Here is a 27175-nt window from a genome sequence, read left to right as displayed (position 1 = left end):
TTCACTGGCGGCTTTAGTTCACTTAAAGTTTGCAAAACCTACTATTAACCTACCTATTTATACTCCAAGTATACTCAAGTGGTACTCAGGGACTACTTGAGTACACTTGAGTATACCTGAAGGTGACGGGAATAGCACAAAGTGTACTTAGTACATTCTTCATATCTTCTTCAAAAGTATCATTTATGTATAATATTTTTTCAGCTGTGATCTCAGAGGGGAAGATTTTACTTTTTACTCCACTACATTTTAGCAGCTGTAGTTACTAGATACTTTTCAGATTACATTTTGTCTCTCCCGTCCTGTCCAGATGTGTTGATGTTGAATGTTCGTGATGAATCAAAAGATGAAATGTTCTTTTATGGCTTGAGAAGATTCCCCTGAATAAACTGTTAAAAAGCCTCTTGGATCAGCTGAAAGATTGCATCGTCACAAAGCTGAAAACAGGCAGTTTTTCTGAGATACGTGGTTCTCAACGGACAGCGACACTACAAATAGATGATGATCTTATAGAATATGATGCGTTGCTGTAGAATAAACCAGCCAACAGTATATAAAGCAACACCTGCAAGTGCTCAAACTCATGATGATAATGAAATTTTAAATAGATGTTTTCAAAATTACAGCTGCTGAGAGACTTAAGTTAATTCAGACCGTAAAACTCACATGAACAAGAAACAGACACAGAAAAGACAAAAACCTTTTAACTGTGATTGAAATTGTAAATTAACGTCTTTTTATTTCACATATTTTCACATTATTTTCAATGACAAGCGTTCGGTTCTTTTTTTTTTGTTCTCTTTCATCTTTTTTGACACAGCTATTCTATGGACATTCAGGAGGAACAGAAGGAATGACGGGATTCAAGGTTGTTTTTCTTCTTTTTCTTTAGGACTTCAAGCATAAAGGACAAACTATCAGAGTCACTTCAGGGCGGGAAGAAAACGAGGGTTTGAAACTGAGAAACGGACAGGACAAGAAGTAAAAGGAGACAAAAAGGGGGTGGGAGGAGGACAGAAGTGGGTGGAGTGCAGGTACTTCAGTGTCCAGGTGAGAGTGTGACACAACTCAGTGTGTAAGTGTTCAGGTGTTCGTGTGGTTTTGTTGTTTTTTCACTCCGTCCCTGAAACTGCTGCTTCGTGTTTCTTTCTGCGAGTGCATCGTCCTCTTTTGGTGTTTTTTTTTTCTTCTTCATCTCTTTCGGTTGCGTGCTTCAGTCTACATTATTCTATTATATCTCTACTTATTTTTTCTCTCTGTTTTTACAACAATAATCTTTATTTTTGCAGGTCTGTCCTCTGGCTGTACATGAACTATTCCTTTAAAACTACAGTAACAGTGCATGTCTGGCTTAGAAATTAGATATTTTTATGGTGTTCCCCTGCATGTGCATGAGCGCGTGTTGCATTTTCGTACTCTGTTTGTGTGTGTGTGTGCATACAGCATCGTCTCTCTACCTATAAGTGCATAATTTCTTTTCTTTTCTTTTTTTTTGCTTGGCTCTTTTGCTCCTGTGTTTTTCCATGTGTGATCTTTCATTGTGCATGGCTCGCTCCATGTTTGCCCTGTCTGTCAGTTTATGTGTGTGTGTGCGTGTGTGTGTGTGTGTGTGTGTGTGTGTGTGGGAGTCATTCGTCGGTCAGTTTCACAGGGCGCTGGGGTTCCTGAAGTTATGGCCTGCAAAGCGAGCCTGGTCGCCCAGCTCCTCCTCAATCCTGCAGAGAGGAGAAGAAGACGAGCAGAGAGGAATTAATTTAAAGCTAAATGTCAGCGCTGAGGTGTCGGTTGTTCAGCTCTCCGCACCAAAAGGTGACAAATAAAAACTTAAAAGAAAAAAACATGTGAGCTCTTCCTCCAGCAGACCTACAATCTCCTTAAAGTGACATTCTGGACCTAAAGGACGAGGCAGCCGTTGCTCTATTGTCCTCCCTCGCTCCTACTGAACACATGAATCTCTAAAAACATAAATACATAGATTTATTTTTGAAAAGACTTCCTGAAACAGCTGCTCACTGTGTCAATTGTTTTTATTTGTATTTCCTTTTCATGAACACATTTATTAAGTCATAATTAAACCAAAACAAATTACGAGTATTTAGCTTTTAATTTTCAACAATGGATTTCTTTATGACATCATAGATGGTCTAATAAAAACACTGAGCTGCATTAAGATAAAAGCAGAATCCAGTGTTTCTGGAGCTCGACTCATAAATGAGCTCAAAGTGAGGAAATCCTTAAAATTAGTGGAAATGCAAAGTTCGAATTCTCCTTTTGAAAAAGAAAATGTCAGCTTGTCTCAGCATAAATAACTTATTTCTCTCTGCACGTGTGCACGCTTCACTGCACTGATTAGCATTTATCGCTGGTTAATGCCCCTGTAAGTCCCTCCACCCCCCCACCCCTCCCGCGTCTCCTCGGCAGTCCGCTGGGATTACAACGCTGAGCCGATCCCACCTCCTCCCCCCGCTCCTGCTGCTGACTGGCTCGGACACATGGGGTGACACTGGCGCTGCTGTGGCCTGTCACGTCAATTAGCCCTGTGATGCTAAGCGCTAAAGGAGAGCGAGCACCTGAGGAGCCATGTTATAGCACAGCTGCTGTCAGATTTGGAGCCAAAAAAGGGGGAAAGGAGGAAATGAGGAAAAAAGTTTGAATTAAATATTTACTTGAGTTGCTACTGATTGTACCTTTAGCAGCAGCAAGCTTCCAGTTGTTATGTTTGGGGTTTTTTAACAAGTTTAACAAGTTTTAAATACTGTAAAGGCAAAGTTTGCAACTTGGACTTTTATGGAAGTTTATATAAAGTCGTGTAATGAGGTGAAAAGTCAGGCAGCAGGTGTTGAGGATAATATCACGAAAATGTAAAGATAAATTCAGATTTTCTTCAGAATGCCTCATTAGAATAATTAGAAATTCAATTCCGCCCAAAAGCCTTTAATTTCCCTCCAAGAGAAGAATTTATGACATGAAAGAGAATATGTAGCTGCTTGTTTATAAGACTGCTGATCCTTCTGTCTACACAAGCTGTTTCTGGGTTTGTCTTCAAGGTAAGTGGTTGCACCTGAGAGGTGGGAGTGGCCACGGGTTTAAAAGGCCTGTTGCCCCAGTTCTTTGTCTCTCAGGGCAGCTTTCACATGTGTTTCCAGATGTATATAAGCTTGATCAGACCAGATTTTGGAAGGTGAATCGATTTGTATTCCCTCTCTGCTCCTTTTCTATTCTTAGACATCTCAACTTTTTACATTCGCTGGAAAGGTGAAGCCGTACGTGACACTAAACGCACGGTGCTGCATCTCACATTCATCCCAGTAAGGCATCACTGAACTGAGGAATTCATCTGAAATGCACTGATGAAGTGTTGCAGGAGGGAGAATGACAGATTATATCTGCAGCACTCTCACCTCATGAGCTGGTTGTACTTGGCCAGCCTCTCAGATCTGCAGGGGGCGCCAGTCTTAATCTGCAACAGAGAGGTGGCGAAAATCAGAACAAATGAGGAAGAAACAAAAGAAAATACTCAACTGGGAGGTAATATTAAGAAAAGGTCACAAAGTGATGAAAGGCATTTTTCTTTATGCAGGTCTTTGCAAACATTATGCATGTAGCGGTTACAGGTAGAGTTCAGGTGAGCCTCCAGGTCATGAATGCAGGTCAGTATGATGTCCTCTGTGTGTGTGTGTGTGTGTGTGTGTGTGTGTACCTGTCCAGTGCAGAGTCCCACCACCAGGTCAGCGATGAAGGTGTCCTCTGTCTCTCCTGAACGATGGCTGACCATCACACCCCAACCGTTCGCCTGAGCCAGTTTACACCTGAGAGACAGACACAAAGAGACAAGCAGACAGTTTTATCTCTAAGTAAAAAACTTAGTTTAGAATTTTTTTTAAATTTATTTAATAGGTCACATAACACAACCGAGCACCTTTAGCTCCCCATCTGCAGTTAAGATTAACAGTTTCCTTTCAGGTGCTTGTGGATGCATCGCTTTGTTGTAGCTTCACTATAAAAAATATTGAATGATTCATATATATAAATAAAATAATATAAATATATCAGGGTTTCCACCTCAGTATCCTGAACTGACTGCATGCCAAACTAGTAGTGAGAGTGAGGCTGCGCGTTATCTTAATTTGCACTGTTGTTTAGCTGAAAACTGTCTATGTGTGCACACGGAGCAGCAGCTAGTGGAGGTACAACCTGTGCAACTGTGCACAGAGAAAGTTCCTGAAGTACCTGAAACATGATGCATGATCAGTAATATGTTGAATAATACTGTAAAGTCAGCCCTGACATGTTTAGTCTGTATGTTTACCTTTGTTTTAGTTTTGCAGCAGCTGACAGTGTTGCAGGTTTTAATCATATGGCTCATACTGTTCACTCTTCTGTAATATTGCTCATTTGCAGCTTTTAGATTTAACTACACTATATAACGCACGACACTGTCAGCTGGTGATTCCAGGCATGAATGCATGTGTGCTCGTGTCCAGGGTGCAGAATGCTTGTTAAAACATCGCGCACGTCTCCTTAACGTGATTATTCTTTGTGTTAATTCATCTGACTTTGATTTATCTGTGACTGCAGCTCGTCTGACACATTAACCTGCTAACCACATGAAAATGAAGACCGCGCTGATGCCTCGGGTCAAACTTGAGGTTTTAATCAAATGAACAAGCCCTCGTTTAGTTTCCCACTCAGCCCGCTGAGCCGATAGAAGAATATATCAGATTAACGATGCAGGAAGCTTTTCATGTGACGGGCGCGATGCATCATCTTTACTGTCACCAGCATCATTTCCCTCATTTTATCTTTCTCTCCTCCTCCTCCTCCATGACTGATAGCTTCATAACCCTGAGTGACGTTTTGTTAAGCTTGAGATTGATGACACACACTCGAGACTGGAGCACACACTCTCTCCACAAAGATATCAACAAATGTGAGATACATGAACACAACGGTCCCAGTCAGCTGCACCAATGCATGTGACTGACAGCGAATCTTCATATGAAAGAGCTCCTGTCACTTCCTGTCCTTCATTAATCTTCTGTAAAGGTCTGCTTCCTCCTGCTCGTCTCTGGCACAAGGTCAACATGGCTGACAGGTAACGATGTGACTGACAGCACGCTGGCTGCCTGTGTGTGTGTGTGTGTGTGTGTGTGTGTGTGTGTTTCCACATCTGTGAATGATGGCAGGGCAGCTGTTTCTCTCTGTATCTCCCTATAGGCCTGTCTGTGGTCTCAGCCAAGATGGATGACCTTCTTTGGCCGGCCCAAGTTCATCGGCCTGCCCGAGGCGGCCATGTTAGTTTTTCTTTTTTTTTTTTTTTGGTGAAGGGAGTAGCCGTGTGTGGGGCATGTGTGCAGCATATGTTCACAACGTGGACTGACAGTGATGAGTCGTCTGTGTGGATCTGTAAAGCCTGCAGGCCTCCTAATAAGGCAGATTTTTATCACTTTAATGATGTATTTGACCTGTTTCTACATTACATGTCAGTTTAATCAAAAACAGCTGAGAGCAGAACTCATACTGAGCAACAGCTACCGAGTGAGTTTCCATCAACTTGTTTTTATGTGTGTTTTCAATTTGTGCATAAAAAGAAATGTAAAATATTGCAAAATGCTTGGCTGAGGTGGAAAATTTGATGTATCGATCAACACAAATGCAACAGAGTGTGGAGGAAACAGACTGTGCAAAATAATAACCATGTGACTGAAACGTCCACAGAAAAACTGCAGTGAAGGAAAACACGAGAAAGCCCTAAAGGTCGAATTTCCATCACGTTTCCACATCGTTTTCATCCGTTGCAGGTTCACCTCTTTTAATAATGTCGCCTTGTTGCAGCCAGTTCTTCTTAAATTAGAGCCTCCAAGTGTTTATCTCAATGAACCAACTCCTAACATTTGCTGATTTTCTTAAAAATCTGTTTAAATTTTGTTTATTTTGTTTGTTTAATGCTAACATTAGCTAACATTAGCCACCTGAAGCTGCTGGTCATACCAGAAGAAGCGAGGCTGCAGCAGCAAAACTCCTGAGTGGACTGAACTGAGCAAAGGTGTGTTTAATTGCTCGTGAATTCGGCTTTTTGTTTTATATATCATTTATTCATATTTCATTTTCTTGTGTGTGTATCCAGTGAATCTTTAACACGTTTAAATTCTGAAGCCTGAAATGTGAAATATTTTAGATATAGTTTTATTTTCTTTTGCATGCTGAAGAATGTTTCTGCCTTGCACTGCTTTCTGCGATGTCATTTTCATTGTGCTTGAATCTAAAAATCTTGTTCAGGCTGAAGTAAAGCGAACACACCCCTGTATGGCCTCAGTGACGGAGCCGATCTGGTTGACTTTGAGCAGCAGGCAGTTGCAGGCTCGCTCCTCAGCAGCTTTCTCTATCCTCTTAGGGTTAGTCACCGTCAGGTCATCCCCCACGACCTGGATCCCCACCTGGGCCGTGAGACGGGACCAGGCCTCCCAGTCGTCCTGGTCGAACGGGTCCTCGATGGACACCACTGGGAAGGAGGGAGGGAAGGTGAAAAGTTAATAAAAGATATTTCGCCTCTGGCTGAAGATCAACAACAACAACAAATATCGTCCACCTGGGTAGTTGTTGACGAAGCCCTGGTAGATGTCCGCCAGCTCCTCTGCAGAGATGTGTCTCTCTGAATCTGGAGGGGATTTGAAGTCCAGGTCGTATTTCCCCTCTCGGTAGAACTCTGAGGCGGCCACGTCCATCCCGACCACCACCTTATCCGTGAAGCCGGCCTTCTCTATGGCCGTCTGCAGCAGGTCCAGAGCTGAGGAGTGAGACCGAGAGGGATGGAGAAGAGGAGCGTGACGGAGACGGGAGTTAATGTAAGGAATAGAAGGTGGAAATGGTGATGTACTACAAACAGGTTTCCCGAACCCACTAAGTCCACAGTCTGCAGTTCCACACTGCCATTTTCTACAGGAGCCCAGAATGGACAAACCAAACACTGACTCCATGTCTCGCACATGCTTGGAAACGGAGGGCGAGGCGAGGTGCATTCAGTTAGTTGCAATCTGCTGCCTCACCACTAGATGCCACTAAATCCTACATGCTGGTCCTTTAAAGGCTGCAGTGCATCATTTTATTAACCACACTACTAATACAATTGAACGTGAATCAAAGCTGCAGCAAAGGACAGTGTTTCCAAAACTATATGTTTAAATATTTCAATGACTGATTTCTGAATGTAAATGAATGATGATGCATTTTACATTTAAGTCATTTTACATGAAAAGATCAGGATTAAAAGTCCGATTTTATTGCCATGTGCTAATGTTCCGCACGTACTACCCAGCATGCCGAGCTGTCAACAAACTCTAAAGAAGTGATAGAGGGTTTGAGGATAGACTTTGATTGAAATAAATACACTCACCCTCACTGTTCTCCAGGATGTTGGGAGCAAATCCTCCCTCGTCGCCCACATTGGTGGCATCCTGGCCGTATTTCTCCTGGATCACCCCCTTCAGCGTGTGGTACAGCTCCGATCCTATCCTCAACGCCTCCCTGAGAGACGGACAGAAGGAGGAGGAGACCGTCAGCGAGTGGAACGAGGAAGCAGGGACCAACATCAGCAGGAGAGAAAGAATCAAAGAGATATAAACGATGAGGGATGAATGAAGGAAAAAAGAACTGGAGTTAGGAAAGGAGAAATAACAGCACAAGACTTTAGACTTAAAGAGAATTCAATCAGCCAGTTAATCAATTTAGTTCCCTCTGATCAATACCAGAAGTAGTTGGTTATCAAAATTTTTTAGATGAATTCTTACTTGAAGGACTCGGCTCCAACAGGGAGAACCATGAACTCCTGCATGGCCAGTTTGTTACCTGCGTGGGAACCTCCGTTTATCACATTAAAGGCCTGAAGAGAGGAGAGGAAACAAGGAGAGGAGGTGGAAGAGGGAAGGAGGCAGGAGGACACAAGGAGACAAGCAGAGGAAATAAGAGGAGATAAGAAGAGGAAATTAAAAGAAAGTAAAAGTTAGAGTTTAATAATGTTTTATAAAACTAAAAAGCTTAAAAAACTAAGAAACATCAGTAAATGTCTGCAGTTCACATCTGGGGCTCATCATAAACATGCATATGAGTCTTAAAGTCATTATTCCAGATTATATTACAGTGCAAACACATGAAATAATCTAATATGTGTGTGAGAAAGAGTTTAATTCATTTGAATAAACTAAATTAAACATTTTAACTGAAAGAACAGTTGCTGATTTCAGTCTGTGTGCAGGTGGTGAATCGGCAGCGAATCCAGATGGAACAAAGATTTTATTTCCACGTTTATGTTCCATAAAACACCTCAGATCACCTCTTTTATTACCTTCATACCTCTTCGTAAAAACTGTGTGCAGATGTTGTGCAGTGAGTTTGTGTCTTACAGGAACCGGCAGCACCAGCTCTGTGTTTCCGGCCAGGTCAGCTATGTGGCGGTACAGGGGGACGTCTTTCTCTGCTGCACCGGCCTTACAGATGGCTAGAGACACTCCCAGGATGGCGTTGGCCCCAAACTGAGCTGTTTGACAGGAAATTCACTGTCATTTTTTGCCTTGATTGTTAAGCTAATAACCAATCCAACAGTATTTCTGGAATAACGATTTCCTTTAATCTCACAGTTTTAGTACTTTTGTTGCAGTAATACATGTTGGAGGGGCTGTAAGTCATGTTTGTAGCGTGTGATGATACAAATAAAGTTTTGAACTCAAAGTTTATTCTGCTTAATAAAATGGAATATTTATTTTACATTGACAACCAGGCAATTTTAAACAATTAATTTTTCAGTTATTTATTTTTAAATTATCTTCACATTTAACCCATAAATTTGTCCTATAGATGATGCATTTCAATTCTTTAACCACTCTAATCATTAGGGACACGGGGCAACGTCCCGAGTCACTGGCTCCTACAGCTATTTCATAGCTGCAGGAGTCACTTATTACTATCCCGCGCGTTTCTTCTTCTTCTTCTTCTTCTTCTTCTTCTTCTTCTTATTTTTCATCCTCCTCCAAGTTTTCGTCCCTTAACTCGTCCCGCAGCTTTGAGAAAACCCTCGCAAATTATATATCAAAACAAGATTGAAATTGGAGTTTTTCAAACATCTGTAGCTCAGGCATACATTCACCGAGAGACTTCATTTCAACTTTAAAATGCAGACCCAAGTCTGGTCTATTGGTGTGTTCATCCACATTTTGATTGGTCCTATAGTTTTTGATCAGTCACTGTTCAATGACAGTGATCGTTTGGAGGGAAATTTTGAGATTATAATGGGTGTGTATTGCGCGGAATGTTCGTGCTAGAGTGCGTGCTAGAGTGGCACAGAGTCTAAAAACGATCTGAAAATCTTCTCTTTTTCTCGTCGCTACGGCCACAAATTACACTCTACACGCATAATTTTGGGATCAGTTTGTAGACAAACTTGTCCTCTTTCGTGTGATGTCCTCGAAAAAACCGAGAGACTTACTGAATTTAAATAGTGAGGCTTTTTGTGTAGCCAGCTCCCTCCTGCTCTCCCATTAAGTCCCATGTTAAAATTCAGAGCTGTTTTGGGAAAAAAGCAGAAATGCCTCCTGTCTTTAGCTCGCCATAAAACGAAAAGTTGTTGTGTCAGGAATAAAACGAGGTGATGGTCGGACTCAGGAAGTTCTCGGGAGTCCGATGATCTACAGTACACTCTGATACGAGGTACGGTTCTCTCACCAGAGGATTTAGTTCAGGAGGTTCGCCGAACCCAAATCTCACTGCATACAATACAAACTCCTGTTCTCTGAGTCGCAGAGTCTTTTTAAGTCGACCATTTTGTCATTTTTCTAAAGAATATCTGGACACAAAACACACTTACATCTGGCCCAGACTTGTCCGCATCTCACAGTGTAATCGGTTTTTTGATAGCAGCTACGGTTTTGACACAATCGCAAGTTGTTCGGAAGAAACCGACAGCGAAAAAGCCGCTTTTCAAGGGAAGAGTTTAACAGGTGCAACTGTCATTTACACACACACCGGTCAATAACCCACGCACACACATCTGCAGGACAACAAGCCTGAGAATGATTATCTTAACGAGCTCAGTCAAAACAAGGGCATTGTTTGAAAACAATCTCCATCCAACAAACAGTTAAACTCAGCTTCACCAAGCGCTTTGCCAAAAAGGTTGAGACAGTAGTCACACAAACACACACACAAGCAGGGCTAACCAACAGCTAAAAAGTGATTAAAAACAAGCACGTCAAAACTGAACAGGAACAGGTAAACAGTGGGAGAGGTGCAGAGGTAATTATCAGCAGGTGGGGCAGAAGTTACACACGCACACAAACACACACACACACGCACACAAACACACACACACACACACACACATTCAGACACATATATACCATACACATCTCCATGTAGGAGCTGGTTGGGCTGCTTGTGTAGTTCAAGCAGACACACACACACAAACAGACGAAGACACACACATACGCAGTCACACACAACGACAGATACATAAACACACACACACAGACAAATGCATAATGAAAACCCCATCCCCCCGCCCCCTTGTTAACGCTGTTAGCTCTATTAGCTCTGCTAGCACAGTTAGCTCTGTTAGCGCTACCGCCGTTAGCGATATTCGCACCGTTAGCTGTTAGCTCAGTTAGTGTTAGCTCTGTTAGCTCTGTTAGCATTAGCTCCATTCATGTTTATTGATTCAGTTCATTAATTCATGTTAACAGAGACATGAAGCAGAGGAGAGAAGCAGACACAGACAGCTGAGGTGATCAACAGAGACAGACAAGGAGAAAGCCACAGAAACACAGCTGGGAGCAATTCATTAATCAGGGACTGACTGCCTCTGATATCTGCAGTTTTCTCAAATTGCAGCCTTTTTCAATTGTCCGCTGCTTCGCCATAGTTTCTCCTAGAGACTTCATTCAAACTTTAAAACGTAGATAATTTTGTCGGCTCGAACGCACCCCGTGTCCCTTTCAAAATTTCCCAGGGGGAATTTTCTAGTTGATTTTATTCACCTAAATTTAAATTTGAAGCGTGATGCTGAGCAGTAAGGAGAAGGAACTCTCTGTGACTTGAATCTGAGCTCATTTTATCCGGATATAATTGAGTTTTTCTGCACAGACAGATAATAAATTAAAATCTCTTCACAACACATTCAGCTGCAGTTCAGTCTGACAGCTTTCCTGTGCTGGCTGAAATTAATTTATCCCAACACCATTACTTCCAGTGCTGTTTACCTTGCAGCCTGACATGATTACTTGGCGTGATCGTGGATTAAAATAAATGAAGAGTGCAGTTATTTATCAGGGCCGTCTGAGTCGGTGGTGTTTGTCTGTTTGCTCTGTATTTACGCCTCTTGTCGCCACTTTGTGACAAACATGCTTTTAGTAAAGACATTTTTCACAACGTGTGTGACTTCACATGAGTGGACGCTGAGCGGGGGGAGATTTCCGGCTGGCTGGATGTGATGTTAGCGATCACGACTTGTTTTGACTCACATTTGTTTTCTGTGCCGTCCATCTCGATCATCATGTTGTCCAGCTGCTCCTGCTCCACCACGCTGATGCCCTGCGGACACACATGCACAGAAACGCACTGTAAGCACACACACAGGAGCGATATTTCCCCAGAAATCTATTCAGAGTTTTGTTCATTAAGGCTTGAAGTGTGCATAACAGAAATTACTTCAATACTTAAATGTAAATTTGCCAACTGAGGCAGAGAGAAAAGTTACAGTATTACTAAACACGCATAAATAAACATGACATATTCTAAAGAGTCACTAAATCCACTTTTCTGAGTCAGTTAATTTCATGTACAGTATCGTTTGATTCTGGTCCCAGTCAGTAGTGTTTATTGCAACATATCATGGAGAGATTTTGTCCTCTAGAGCAATAAAAAGGGAAAATGTGAACCTGTTCACTCTGATCTGGACCATGTTCTTATAATATGAAGTCTGAAATCTACTCTTGGCATCGTGAGGAGGTGCATTTCATTCTTCCAGGCCTCCACCAACGGTAATAGTCCAAGTTACACAGTATAATGATGCTAGCATGCGATGACATGAATAACAGAGTAGTGCAAAGAGTAGATTGTTGGGTTTTTATTTTTTATGTTCCGAATGGCAAAATTTGCATTGTAATATTTCCGTTTTACAACCGGGATTCAAAAAAGTTGGGACACTGTTTAAAACGTAAATAAAACCAGAATCAGTCATTTACAAACAAACTGAGTTTCCTGACAACAGTTTCCTGAAGTGTACCTGAGTCCAGGTATTGACATCCTTTATCCAATCATGTGTTCACAAAGTGTTGAACCTCGCTCCATCCTCGCTGTGAACCACTGAGCCTTTCAATCATGATACTATCACCTGTTACCAATCAGCCTGTTTACCTGTGGAATGATCCAAACAGGTGTTTTTGGAGCGTTCCACAACTTTCCCAGTCTTTAGTTGCTCCTGTACCAACTTGTTTGAAATGTGTTGCTTTATCGAATTCAGAATAATCAGATATCTACAAAAATCAATGAAGCTGATGATTAAATATATTGACTTTGTGCTGTTTTCAGTTGAGTTTATGTAAAAAATGATTAGCAGATTATCACGTTCTGTTTTATTTATGTTCTACGCAGCTTCCTGGCTGTTTTACAGACCTGTGAGCCACATTTTAACCAGTTTTTGACTGGATAAAAGTGATTTATGAATGAAGATCTTAGTGTTATTATCGTCATTATGACACCACACACACACACACACACACACGCACGCACACACACACACACGGACCGACTCGTCTCTCTGATTGGACGTTCAGGAGCTCGGAGACGTTCGGCTGCTTCTTCCCGCCTGACCGATGACCGAGATTCATTTCCCGGCAAAACATCTGGAGGAGATTACCCATACTGCACTGCAGCAGATATCTGATTCATACTATTGTACTCACACACACTCACACACTTTCTTACAAACACTTACAACCACACACACCTCATTTGCTTTTCCTGTCACTCACTCACAGTTTTTTCTCACACAGACACATTATCATCATCTTTCATTCACAGCATCTCTCTACACACACACACACACACACACACACACACACACCGTTACTGATAGCTGAAAAGACTTTATCTTACTCTCGCAGCTTCCCGTTCGCCCACCCAGATGCGATCTGCACATCGATCGACTGAATCTGCGCTCGGCGTCACCTGCAGTTCAAGGTCGTTTTGTTCACACTTTAAGTCCAAATGGGACATTTTTCAGCCTCACTGACTGATACAATCTGACCAGAGACCGCGGAGACACACGAGCACAACATCCTCGGTGTCGCACAGAGGTTTTTAAAAGGAGGTTTGAAGCCTGGGGTGCAAAGACTTGCTCCTCGTGATGAAATTCTAAGAAAATTGTTAGAATTATGACATTTTCTAAGAATTTCCCCGCACAGTTAAGACTAGAGCGTGGGAAAAAAAGATAAGAGTTATTCAAAAATCATCTCAGTTCTTAAGAGAAAATGTTTGGAGGACGTTTAAAGGCTTAAGAGTTTCTTCAGCAGGGGGGAAAATGGCAGAAAGACAGATAGGAGAGATAGTCGGCAAACATTCGATCTCGTTAGAGATGTGTTCTCATCTCCCACCCAACACAATAACACTACAACATCAGCAGTCACAGAAACTGATGGAAGCTGAGTCATTATTCCCCCGTTTATAGATTTATCAGATAGTTTAAAGACTAAAATTACCAGCATGGTGATAAATGTAAGCAAATAAATATAAAACTACCAGCATGTGAGTAGATCTGCGTGCAGGTTGGTCTGAGTTTTCACACATTCTGTCGGCTGCTTTGATGTATGGCTCATAATTTATTCAACAGAGATGTTCGTCACATAAAAGAGCATTCTTAATCACACCATGTCTTAACAGAGAGTAAATTCTGTGATTAGGCCTATTGATTTCATCATCTGTTCAATGTCTCAGAGCGCAGGTTTACCAATCACACCTTTTAAAAGAGTGTGTCATTCACACCTCCTCACTCAGGACTCCTGACTGGAAATGTTGAGGCTACGTCAGGATCGCTCTGAGAGGAGAGATCCTGACGTAGATGATCCCGTCAGTCAGTTACTGGGGCCAGAAAATCCAGATTTGGCAAGAACCAGGTGGAGAATTTCTATCCCTATATAAGTTATAAATAAACTCATGAAATTCAAGTCCCTTATTGAATCTTTTTTTATATTTAGCTCTCATATAATCCGTTTTTGTTGACTGGGAGGGCAGTCAACAAAAAATCTCATCTATGCTGAGAATTTACAGAGAGCGACAGTCAGGTGTTTTATATTTAAATGTGGTTATTTATAATTAGACTGTGTGAACTTACAGAGGCTATAAGAGCTGGACCCAGAGTGTCGTTGATGTGCCCGACTGCCTTCAAAACACCTGAAAGAAGAGGACAAATGAAGGGAAGTGAGTCAGAAAAGGGAAATGACGGCAACTAGAGGAAAGGATAAAGGTGGTGGGGTTGTAGCAACACTTCAGATTTTATTCCAGAGAGATTTATCACAAGATCTGCAGCTCAAAGCAGATATTAACATTTTTTTAGCTTATTGTTTTGGTTTTTCAGATGCACTTGGACTATATGATTGAGTCAGTTCTTTGCTGGTGTTAGATACTGGCACATAGCAGAGGCATCATGGGAGTTGTAGTTGTTTTGGTTAAAATGGCACAGCTAGCTAATGTCTTGGAACTGTTCTGCCCCCTTGTGGTCAAAAATCGCACAACGCAGCTTTAACTTTCTGCAGAATTACATGCAAACGCAGCCGGTGTGTCTCTGTACCTTTGCCCTTGTAGCGGCTCTTGTCTCCATCTCGGAGCTCCAGAGCCTCGTAGATCCCTGTGGATGCTCCGCTGGGCACCGCAGCCCTGAACAGACCTGCAGATCAGAAAGAACGAGACAGAATTAAGGCTTTAAAGGCAAGAAATGGACAGAGGAGAGGAGGGAAGCTTTTTGCAGTTCATAGTTTTAAACGTAAGCATCTCAAAGCTGCACCAGATGTGTTTTTATGGCATGAGACTAATTAAGAGGCCGAGTATAACTAAAGCATTAGCTGCAATGGCTAATTGCTTGCTTTTTGATATAACAGTGCTTTTATTTTTTTTAAACTGTTTTACACCCTCTTTAGTTTTTGTTCTGCTTTGTTTTTCATCTGATATTGGATTTTGTAAAATCGTTTTCCATGATTGTGATGTTAATCTGTCAATCTTTGCGTTTTTATTTCATCCTCTAAAATAACTTCATTCGTCATTTAGAGTTTTTGACACAGAAATCTAATTTGAATCTAGTTTGAATCTATGAAAGCATCCTGTACCGTATATCTCCAGCCTACAAGAAGAGCCCCAGCTTTCACTGAGCTGAGAACTGACTGATGCAGACAGAGGTCAAATGACGGTCATTTCATGTCAGAAACAATTTACAATCACAGCACAGATGCTGTTGCGCTGCCAAGTTTTCTTAATGCTCTTTGGCAAATTTCTGATATGATTAATATGAGCAGACACCATCGTGGTGAACATTATGTTATTTCTCTTCCTCTGATATTTGCAGACAGGCATGGCGGCGGTCACCTTTCTCTGTGCGAAGGTCCACTTCCACGGTGGGGTTTCCCCGGGAGTCCAAGATCTCCCTGGCAACGATGCTGACGATCGACATCCTGAGAGACACGGAGAGGAAAAGATGCTTCGATATGGTCGCTGCACCGTGTGAGATGTGTTGTAAATCGTGTTGGAAATACAGTTATGGTTTGTTACATTGACTTTAGATTGAATTGAGAAAGAGGGAGAAAGAATAACGGAGAGAGATCTCATGGACACGAAGATCTATTTTTACACCATACAAACACACACACACACACACACACGCACACACACACACACACACACACACACACACAGAACAACCTGTCAGGGGAGACATGAAACAACATCCTGCAGATTCACAGTGAAAATCAAAGCTCGCCACAGAGGACTGGGTTGTGTCACACACATATACAAACACACACATGCACGCACAGACACACAGTCGTGCTTCTATCACTTGTGGGGACATTACATAGACTTGCATTTCCCTAACCACAACCACTAGGTGCCTAACCTTAGCCTAACTCTAAACCTAGCCTTAGCCCAAGTCTTCACCCTAAAATTGAATAATTGACATTTCAGGGATTTAAACTGCAGGATCTTCTTACAAGTAGACTTAATGGCAGATCTGCTGTATTGGATTGCAGTTTGAGAATGTGTGTGTATTTCAGAATGACAAAACATCCCATCTGACAGCCGTGGGCTTTTTTTTTGTTTTTTGTTTTGAGGCTGTATAAACAGATTTTTGTCCCCACAACATAAGTAATACATGGCCACACACACACACTGCGTTTACTTTTCTGTTTCTGGAAGCAGTTTGCAGTAAAAGTCTTCAGAAACAGAGTAAAATATGCACCGTTTTGTCGCTGCTGTCATCCACGCTTGAAAGCAATATTCTGTTTTTTTCTTATTATTCTGAGTATCTGTGTCATAGAGCTCCAAATGTGTATTACTCCACCACTGAAAATAGTCCCCAACAGATTTCCTCCTGTTTGACTAACTTTTGCTGAAAACTAGTGGCCAATTTAGGAAATTACTGAGCCTTTTTTAAAAAACAAAGCTTATATGTATTTTTGCAATGTTTTTTTTGTCTTCAGTAGGTAAATCAGACCTGAGAGAAGGACGAACACGTTTTTGGTTTTGGTCTTGTCACAGAATTTGTTGAAGGTAACTAGCCTGATCCTTTTAAAGCTATTTACTCACATTTCTGCCCAAGTTATGCTTTCGACATTATCACCTCCATTACATCACTTCAGGGAAGCTAGCCGATGCTAATTAGATGTAAGTAATTGCGACATGAAAACGAAAATCAGTGAAATATTTGAGAATTCTGCAATTTGGCTTGTTTACATCTTCAAAGTCACAACACAATGACTGCTAAGTAACCACTTAGCTACAGCTAGTAGTCCCAGTTCAACCACCCGGTTTAAATAGGAAATAAACTGGATCACGGTTGGTTAAACTGTCAAAGTGCTGTTTCCTTCTAAATCAAAGAATTTAGCAGCACTTGAATGATGAGCATCAGTATCCTGCTAAAATGGACACAGACAGACGACCACCTACAGAGGACATTCTCTAAAATAAAGGCAAAGAGAAGAAGAAGAGAGGTTTAGCATTTGGTGCATTTCAGCAGTCTGTCTGATCCTGGTACTGCTTTCACAATCATTGCATGCTGTACTGCTGTTTACTGCTGTCGCCGCTTCTCTCCCAGGAGACCACTTTCGGAAAATCCTGCAGCACTAACGCAGGAAAGATGCATCTCTGGACGCCATTTGATATTTTGAAAAACAACATGACCACAAGAGTATTCGTCTGAAGAGGTGAGTGCACGGCAGCATCAACCTCGCAGGCGCTGAGAAATAAACCACCAAGCAGCAAAAATTTAAAGGATTTTAAGTGACTTAAATGCAGTATTGCATGGCCCCAAGCTGTAGGTGCCAGGTTACTAATTTACAAACAAGCTCCACTACACAAACTGGGTCTTAAGTACATATTACTACAGTATTTACACCCTGGTACTGCCGGGGGAAACTGCTATGAAGGTACTAGACCAACTGACAAAACCAAAACCACTGAGCCTTTCCAGGATGATTCATACCCAATCATGATGCTGTCACCTGTTACCAATCAACCTGTTTACCTGTGGAATGATCCAAACAGGTGTTTTTGGAGCGTTCCACAACTTTCCCAGTCTTCTGTTGCTCCTGTCCCAACTTGTTTGAAACATGTTGCTGCATCAGATTTCAAATAGATTTGCAAAAATCAGTGAAACTGATGAGGTCAGTCATTAAATATATTGTCTTTGTGCTCTTTTTGATTAAGTTTATGTCATAAAGGATTAGCAAATGATCACATTCTGTTTCATACAGCATTCCAGCAGTATTAACATCAGACTCTAGCGAGGTTGCAGAATCGGATCATTCTAAACACTGTATGAGTACTGCTACCTCTGAAACACTGTATTTCTCCATGTATGCATATATAAATATAACAAAGTCATGCCTACATTCACAAAGGACTTGAGGTAAATGTTTAATGTGACGTTTGGCCTCGTAAAACTTATCTTTGGCAGTTATGTTGATGGTGCAGTGACTTCCTCTTTATGAAGCTGTTTCCTGGAAATCTTTTTAGCTTTAATGATCCAATCCCATTTAGTAAAGTTACACACAAACTTCGTGATGGATTTTCAAATAGCTGCTGTAACCCACTCCTGTACCGAAGAGTGACATATTCAGGTCAGACGTGATCTAAAGGACAGAAATCAGATGTGGATTTAAATGAAAGATATAAAGCACCTGCTTTATATCCAAAATAAGCTCATTTCACTGTGCAGTCCTTTCTTAGTTTCACTTCTAATTATTAACACTTCTAATTATTAACATGAAAGGATTTCTCACTGCGAGAGCCTGACCCGCTCCACATTACAGATTAAAAATGCATTAATTATGTTTGATGCATTTTAAATTTCTGCATCATCGTGACATTACTCACGTACAGAAACCTAAACTCCAAAACATTACGAGCTTAGTCCTCGCTGTCATTTCACTATCATCCATACTGATCTCCTCTGAGCGTTTCCCCTCTTCGTCCTCATTGATATTCCAGTCACGCAGCACTGCAACGATATGTCAGAAAAAGGATTTTTATGCCATTCTCGTCTCTGTACCGTATGAATACTTTATTGATCTGTGAGGAGCTAAATCTGGCTCCCTGCTAGCTTGCAGAAACGTGTCACTGTACTGAAGATGTCCTTTCGAATACAGCAGAGATTCATAGTAAAGGGTGTGTCGACTCCTGTGGACACGTCTTTTCTCATTGCCCCGCTCTGATGTGCGTTCGTTCATGCAAAGCTTTACTGTGTTTCCCACAGAGAACCAGATATTGTGTCGTTTGAAGTGAAGTCTATGGGGAAATTGGTGCAGTGATTTAAAGCTTCCTTTTTCCATTTTGAGTTAGAAGTGCAGGTGCAAATAATTCTATTAATGATGGCTCAGTTTCACCGACAAGCACATTACAGGGTGTGCCTTCTTTAAATGATGGGAGCAGATCTCGAGGAGTTTAAAACATAAAACAAAGAAGAAAAGTAGCCAGAAACTCTTCACATGACGAGCAACAAGTCCCTTAAATTAAACGATAAAATATGTTGTTTATCCACTTTTTTAAGCACAAAAACAGCTTGTTAGCTTGGTTTGGGTTAAAGCAGCGACTTTATTATGGTTAGGACAGCTTTGTCATCATGGTGAGAATAATAAACGCTTGGTTGAGCAATCATAGTGATGATAAAAAGAATAAAGCAAGGTTGATTGTGCAGTCCGATGTTGTGTTGACACACCCGCCTCCGCCCTGCCCGGACTTTTTCGCTCTTTAACGTCGCTGAACGAAGCTTGAATTCATTTAGACTCAAATTATAAAGGTGAACCTTGTTGTTTGTGGATTTTATTAAATTTGTCTGTGTGTGTTTTGTTCTGGTAATGTTTCACAACCCCTTTAAACATGCCTTCACGCTGCTTTTCATGTTACTCATGCACTGAGTAACTAGAAAGAAGAAAACATTCCGCCTTAAATTCACCAGTAGCATTCGAGTACTACAGTGAATTAAACTAGTAGCAGTCTGCAGGTTGCTAATTTGTGAGGCATTTGTTAAGAAAAGTTGCAAAGCAGCTTGTTAAACTCAGCCAGCTTGTGCTGCGTCCACAGCGCCTGCAGGAAATGAAAGCTAGCTTAGCTCTTAGCTACGTTTCCCCCAGCCTGTTAGCTGAGCCTGACCTGCTTGTGTTCGTTGGCCTGGTGCCACGCTAATTACAATCCACTACATCCATGCTATCGCCTAATGCTACTTAGCTCGATGTTTGGCTGACTGCCGCATATTATTCTCAGCGTGACGAAACTATTCCTACAGTCAGTCTGACATCATGTGGTCAGTTACAGTTGACTAATGTATGTAAACTTACCACAGTAGAAACAGTGGTTACATAACCTTCAAACGAGCTTATGCTGCTACACAAACATCTCATCACGGTTAAAGATGCAGCGTCTCTGTCTGCTTCAATGACTTTAACACATCCTTCATCTCTCTTCTCTGAATCTGAACTTGTGTTTGCATGCTGATAATGTTCATTCTTTAATTTCACCTCACATTTCTATTTTAAAAGTGATGAATATCCTGTTCTCGTTATGTATTCGCCTCATTTTATTTTGTTGCAACATGCATTGAAATCCTTATTGAGTACATGTGCAGTGGTCTTATGTAAATATCTTTTCTTTTTATCCACTCTTTCTGTGTCTTCCTGCAGATGTTTGACTGACCACACAGATACTGTATGTGCACATTTGTTAATTTCACTTGCAGCCTGAATGCAAACACTTTCTGTATATGTAAAACCTTCCTGAAGACATTGAACACAACACATTTCTTTCTTTTGCTGGTCTCGCTGTTACCTTTCATCTCTTCCTCTGGGACATAAATCCCCCCCGTGTGTTGCTTTTAACCTGCCTCTAAGTCACATTACTCCTCCTGTCTTTTTTCCCCCTGTCCTCTGACTCCTTCGCTCAGCACTCCTCTTTCCTCTATCTGCTTGTGCGACTCAGGAATATTTCCATCCATTTCCACAGCAGTTCTGAACCTTGTTCCCCTCAATGTTGGGCGATTACGACGTCGACGACCTACGAATTTATGCTTATTCAGTTCTTACACTCTTTGTAAGTCACAGGGGATAAAAGCGTCAGCAGAATGTATAAATGGTGCTCAGCATCAGAAAAAGCAGATAAGGCGCCTGACTCGCCGCCAGCATACAGAAACTTCCACACACAGAGTCAAGGGGATTGATGCGTGGGTGATTTTTCTCTACTGGCCTATATTAATTTTATGGAGTTTTTTCTCTCTCCCTTTTATGTTGCTGTTTTGAAGCCCCACCCTAGAGTACTGCAGTTTTCCAAACACCCTCCTGAGGGTGGAGCAGCAGTGTGCAGGGTGCATGCCAACAGTTTTACATCAGAAAGTCTGCAATTTCATCATCAAAGCAGGCCTTTTACAGTGAATGTATAACACATTCCCAAATATTCTTAACCCAGTGAAATTTAGTCAGTATGTATTAATATCCAAATGAGGCACTGACATTAATATCTGTAGCAACGATGCATTAAACGCTATTTCAAAGAGTCTGCAGCCATGCTAGCAGCTCTTTGAGGCTGCACAGTGTCGCTTTGAGCTAGATGCTAATGTCAGCATGCTAACTCACAGTGACAATGCTTACATGCTGATGTTTGGCCGTTAATATTTTACCGCTGTCACCGTCTTAGTTGAACGTGTTAGCATGCTAACATTTACTAACTAGCACTGAACACAAAGTACAGCTGAGGCTGATGGGAATGTCAATTTTGCAGGTATTTCACTATAGTAGTGGACAAAACATTGTGCTTTTTTAGTGCGGCTAAAAATACTACCACATACTACCATAATATTATATTACTGGTGAAAATTCTGTGCTTGTTTGCTTGAAGTTCTGTTTTAGCTTCATGTGTCTGACAATAAATAAGCACCTCGGGGTGCTGTTCCTGTAATGGCCACTAGATGCTCTAAATGCGCTAAACTATTGGTGGAATGTAACTAAGTACATTTACTCAAGTACTGCACTAATGTACAAATTCAAGGTACTTTCATGTTTTGCAGCTTTATGCTGCTACTCCACCACATCTCAGAGGCAAATAATTTACCTTTTACTCTTCTACATTCATCTGACAGTTTTAGTTACTAGTTACTTTTCAGATTACAATTTTTCATTCCATTTCTGACCAATGAAAACCATGTATCTCCAAAACTGGTGAATTTGAATGTGAATGTGATAAACTGAAGGATGAAGTGTTCCTTTATGTGCTGAGAAAATCCTCCTCCTTCTCCAGCTGAATAAACTGTTTCAAAAGCCTCTTGGATTAGCTGGAAAAAGCATCGTCACATAGCTGAAAATGAAGATATGTGGTTCTCACAGGTAAAATTAGTTTATAGTATTTTTATTTGTAGTGGGGTATTTTCACACCGTGGTATTAAATGGTCAGTCATGTATGCGTGACACTAGCAAGGTGTTTCTCAATATTTGCTGCACACTCATCTCATATCGATAAACACACATTCCTCCTTTCCAGTCTGTCACCGCCTCAACGAATTCATCTCATTACTCTCGTCTCCATCTCTCTCTCCTCTCCCTTTCTCCGTCTCTGTCGGTGTCTCTCGCCCGGTGCTGTTTGTGCACGTTGCTCTGAGTTACGTAAGCTCTACAGCAGCAGCAGCAGCAGCAGCAGAGAGGGAGGACACCCATGAACGCACCACACCACACCTACCAGAGACTGCAGTGCTCAGCAGAAAATATACCAGCACTGGAGAAAAAACAAAAACACGTGAGCCGGGGAGCCGAAGTGAAGGGATGAAGGCACGCAAGGAGAGAAGAGGGAGGACGGTATATCAGCATTATATCAACCATAGCTCGGTATAAGGAGGGAAAAGGAGGATGGACTGCAGAGAGAGAGGCGAATGCAGGTGGCCGAAAAGAAAGAGAGAGAGGAGAGGAAAACATAAAATCTTGCAAAGACAGAAGAAGGAAGAGACGCAGATAAAGCAAGAATGACAAAAATACAATGAAGGATGGATAGAAATGCTGAATATGGAAAAAATAACCCTGGCGATGTCATCAGGGTAGTTTCATAGCAGAAAGCCTTACATGCTGCGCCTGGACTAAAAGTCAAGATATCAGGCCACTCCTTCGCCTGTCTTGACCAGTCTGTCTGTTGCAAACTCTGCGTCAGATGAAAACATATTGCAGATATAAAAGCACTTCTCAGGCTTAGCTCTGGGAGCTTATTTTTCTTTTTAAAGGCAGAATGAGGACACAGCATTCAGACTGTGGCTCAGTGGACGCCGCTAACGATCTGGCACCTGGTTGCTACATTTTTACGGCATCCCGCCCTCACACCCTTTGTGCTGTTATTGGCTGGTGGGCTGCACACCAACTGCACAAAGGTTGACACCCTGAAACGTCTCGAACACAGCAAAATAAGAAAATATAGGCAGAGGGCAGGTCTGCAGATCCAGACTCAGAGGGTTGTGAAAGTGGTGATTGAGATGAATTACTTATTGTCGTTTTTTTTTACAAAAAGTGCAAATCATGAGCTGGATTGCGAACACATTTCAGTAATAAACCTCTCATAAATCAATCACTAATAAAGTTCTGAAATTACAGACTGAAAAGGCTGCTCCGTGGGAGCAGCCGACGTTTTGTCAAGTTTATTCCCGCTGTAAATTTCCATTTTAAAGTTGATTTCCTCAATATTCAAAAACACAAAGGTCTTCTGGAATGATTCAACAATACGCTTATTTATATGTTATGTCCATCACTTTGAATTATTTCTACTTTGTTTCTTTGGTGTGTCTAATGACTTTAAATACTACAATACCCATGAGCCTCAGCCACTGTTCCTGTGTGGAAAAGCTGGAAGGAGCTCAGAAGGGTTTATTGTAGCATTTGGGTAGAAAATATGAGACAGTTGCTGAGTTCATCCACTGCTAACTCCATGACAACTGAACAAACACCATCTGCTAATGAAGAACATGACAAATGGCAATTAATCAGAACTTGAGTTAAGATTGTTTTGTCAAATATAAATGGATTTATATAAATATAAATCCCTGAGTTTTAACTTCTGCTCGCCATTAATGAAATTGAACATAGATTTATGTACAGAAATGGACCTTGGGAATCGTAGCTCTCTTCTCTCCGATCATTTTTATTGGCTTGAATAAAAACTTCTTGTCTGACAAAGTTGTTCCTTTTGTACTGATGATTCAACCTGGAGAGTTTTACATGCATCCATGGTGCTCAAACTGCCGGTCACCTCACAATGACTATGAAAAAAAGGAAGGGAAGCTTGAACATCTGAAATAACTTATTCCAACTCACAACAAAGGTATGAAAAGATCCAGAAAAATCCAGTTGTGTCATGTAAAATAGGTCAATAACACACACAAATTTAAAAGAGAGAAGCTAAAGATGAATCTTGGGATTTTAAGAGTCGGTATTGGATCATTAAACTGGAAATCATGATTAATTGGAAAAACTTTTTTTTTTACCCAGCACTTGCGAACATATGCAATGAGAAACAAAGAGAATTATGGGAAATCGCTAATGGATGGAGGAAGACAGAGAAAATGAAGGCAGGGTAAGGTGAAGAGAAAAAGACAGAAAGGAGGAATAAGTGGTGAGAGACAGATTTAAATATAAATATCAGAGAGAGACGTAAGAATTGCCAGGAGGAAGGAGGGAGAGAGAGGGAGAGAAGGAGTGATGGAGGACGAAATGGAGAGCGAGTGAAAACGAGGCAGGGCGAGAGAGATAGAGAGACAAAGAGAGGAGAGACAGATAAATAATTAAATGACCCTATTTGGCTGGAGAAGAGAGGAGAAATGGAGGGATAAAGAGAAGGAAGAGGAAGAGGAGAACAGAAGGCCGATCACTGCGCGTATGGCAGACGCACACACACACTCACACGCACACACACACACACACACACACACACAGAGGAAGTGGAACACTCTTATACACATATAGCTTGAACTTGCAATTATCTCAAGTACTTTGACACACGCACACACTTCACATCCACCCACACGTCACACAGACTCGACCAAAGACTCGACCGTGTTCCTGCTGTCACAATACACATAAACAAACACACACACACACACACACTCATATACTGAATGTTCTCATGTTTCACACACACACGCAAAATTCCCATGCCTGCCATATTAAAAGATACACACATACATTTGGTCTGAATTGATTATCATGATTGTCACATAATATTTTCACAGCATAAACACACACTTTGCAGCCATTTTCCAAGAAATCACACTCACACATACACACACAAACACATACATACACACACACACCAACCATCTAACACCCTTGATATACCAAGGACCCAACCATAATTGACTGGCTGATTCCATCACACACACACACACACACACACACACACACAATATTCCTGCAGCCAAAACACACACCTAAATAAACACACACATTTACACACACACTTGAGAGCCGTTTTCCAAGAAATCCAACAGAAAATACATGCAAAACAAAATCACACACACACACTTTTTCCTGTGCCTGCTATTTTAAAACCCATCAGCAATCTAACACACACACACACTTGACTGCATGATCCATTCGTACACATGCACACACACACACATATACACAGATATACTATACATGCACACACACACACACACACACACGTACGCTTTCCTGTATCTTTCACACAGATATACACACAAACACACACACGCAGCCATTTTCCAAGGAATCAGAGAAAATGCATGAAGCAAAAACACACACACACACACACACACATACACACAGTAGCACCTACAGCTGAAGCATTTCGGTCTCACACAAGCAGCATCATTCTGCATCCTTCCTGCACTAAGCAGCAGCCAATCAATATGAGATCAAAGAGAAAAAAACACAAACAATGGATGTAAAAACACAAAATCTCTGGAGAGGATGAAAAGAGGAAGAGAGGATTTCCTGCCTTTACCTGCCGCCTGTGTGTGTGTGTGTGTTCTGCCTTTCACGGCGACCGAGAAAATACTGGAGAGGCAGAGCGAGAGAGACGGAGAGGGAGAGGAAAACAGGAGGGGAGGAGGGGGTGAGATGTGTGACTGAGGGGGGAGGGGAGATGACTCAGAGGGAGATGGAGAGAGGAAGAGGAGGAGAAGAGGAGGGTTAATTAAAAAGGAGGAGATGGACGAAGGGGTGGGATGAAGGGATAAGGATGGGGTGCAGAGGCTCGTCGCCCGACAGTGGTGGCAAAAATAGATGAAGGGAGGACCGGGTCTCTCTCTCTATCTGTGTCCCTGTCTTCCTCTCTGGTGCTGCAGTGGGGTTCAGTCGATGTATATACAGTTACATAATCCATCCTTCTCCACCACCCTCAGACATGATGATGCTCTGTGTGTGTGTGTGTGTGTGTGTGTGTGTGTGTGTGTGTGTGTGTGTGTGTGTGTGTGTGAGCATTTAACCACACAGGCACTGAAAACAATGCAGCGGCAGAAATCCCTATGAAAGAGGAGAAGGGGCTTTGCTACAACGGCGCTGAATGATCGATTTATTTTGATTCGCCGGGCTACTTGGTTAGTCCCATGATAACAGCTGACTCTCAGTGTACCCTTGAGCAAGGCACTTAAAGCCTAGTTGATCCAATTGTGTTGGATGGTAGCTGACAAGATGAAAATTAGCATCCAAATCAACAGAATCCAAATCTGCATGACAGTCCAACATTTTTGGAAACATGCAAATTTGCCTTCTTTCCAAGATAAATAAGAAGATTGATATCAATCTCTTGTCTGTGTGTTAAGTGCAGAGCTGGAGAAGTTAGCCTAGCTTAGCATAAAGCCTGGAGAAATGACAAAAACAGGCTCTTAAAGGTCTACCTGTTAGTACCTCTAAAGCTCATTAATTAACACATTTCTCCTTTGTTTAATCTGTGGGTTACATAAATGAATCACACTTTTCTGCAGTGTTACGTGCTATTTCTTGGTGAGTAACAGCTAGACACAGTGCAGCTTTGCAACGTCTTGTCATCTCAATGAGGTCGCCAGGTCTTGTATCATCGTCGCTGTGCAGAGGACAAAACCAGGGTTCTGCAACCTTATCTGGCAACCGACACTATAACCAGCGACGCAGCACAGAAGTAATGGACAGATAGATGAAGAGTCGTTTGTCAAAGAAAAGTTCAAAGCCTCACAGTAACTAAAGTTGCTGCATGTCAACAAAGGTGTGTCAACTGTTTATTTCTTGGCTTCCATTATGAGGTTTTCAGGTTTTTAGAAATCTTTGAAAAATCTTTTAATTTTCTGAAAACTGACCTAGGTATCTGTCTATGTAGGAAGATGGTGCTTCCATTCTTAACATTGCCTTCTAAGCTCTGGTGGATGGACGGTTTCCGGGGAAAATACTGTCAATGGGCCGCCAGACCGATT

General features: G+C 41.7%; 1 protein-coding gene across 1 annotated transcript; it reads right to left on the bottom strand.

Annotated features, from left to right (window-relative positions):
- Nucleotides 1–779: 779 nt before the first annotated feature.
- On the bottom strand, nt 780–25762 carry eno2 (enolase 2). The gene is made up of 13 exons (XM_041955202.1): nt 25732–25762; nt 15622–15707; nt 14834–14929; nt 14378–14436; nt 11508–11577; nt 8400–8533; nt 7788–7879; nt 7394–7524; nt 6590–6787; nt 6301–6502; nt 3701–3809; nt 3402–3460; nt 780–1715 (listed from the first exon to the last, which is right to left on the bottom strand). Exons 2-13 carry the CDS (start codon nt 15704–15706, stop codon nt 1646–1648), a joined length of 1305 nt encoding a protein of 434 aa, XP_041811136.1. The 5' UTR covers nt 15707; nt 25732–25762; the 3' UTR covers nt 780–1645.
- Between the last annotated feature and the right edge of the window lie 1413 nt (nt 25763–27175).

Source organism: Chelmon rostratus, chromosome 16 (genome assembly GCF_017976325.1).
Source record: "Chelmon rostratus isolate fCheRos1 chromosome 16, fCheRos1.pri, whole genome shotgun sequence".
Lineage (NCBI taxonomy): Eukaryota > Metazoa > Chordata > Actinopteri > Chaetodontiformes > Chaetodontidae > Chelmon > Chelmon rostratus.
This window is presented reverse-complemented; position numbering and strand designations above follow the sequence as displayed.

Excerpts from the sequence above, each read along its gene's own strand:
- eno2 (XM_041955202.1), bottom strand. The coding sequence starts at position 15,706 with ATGTCGATCGTCAGCATCGTTGCCAGGGAGATCTTGGACTCCCGGGGA. Across the intron at positions 7,525-7,787 it reads GTTGGAGCCGAGTCCTTCAA|GGAGGCGTTGAGGATAGGAT; the intron begins GTAAGAATTCAT and ends TCCGTCTCTCAG. Across the intron at positions 3,810-6,300 it reads GTCACTGAGGCCATACAGGG|GTGTAAACTGGCTCAGGCGA; the intron begins GTGTGTTCGCTT and ends TCTGTCTCTCAG.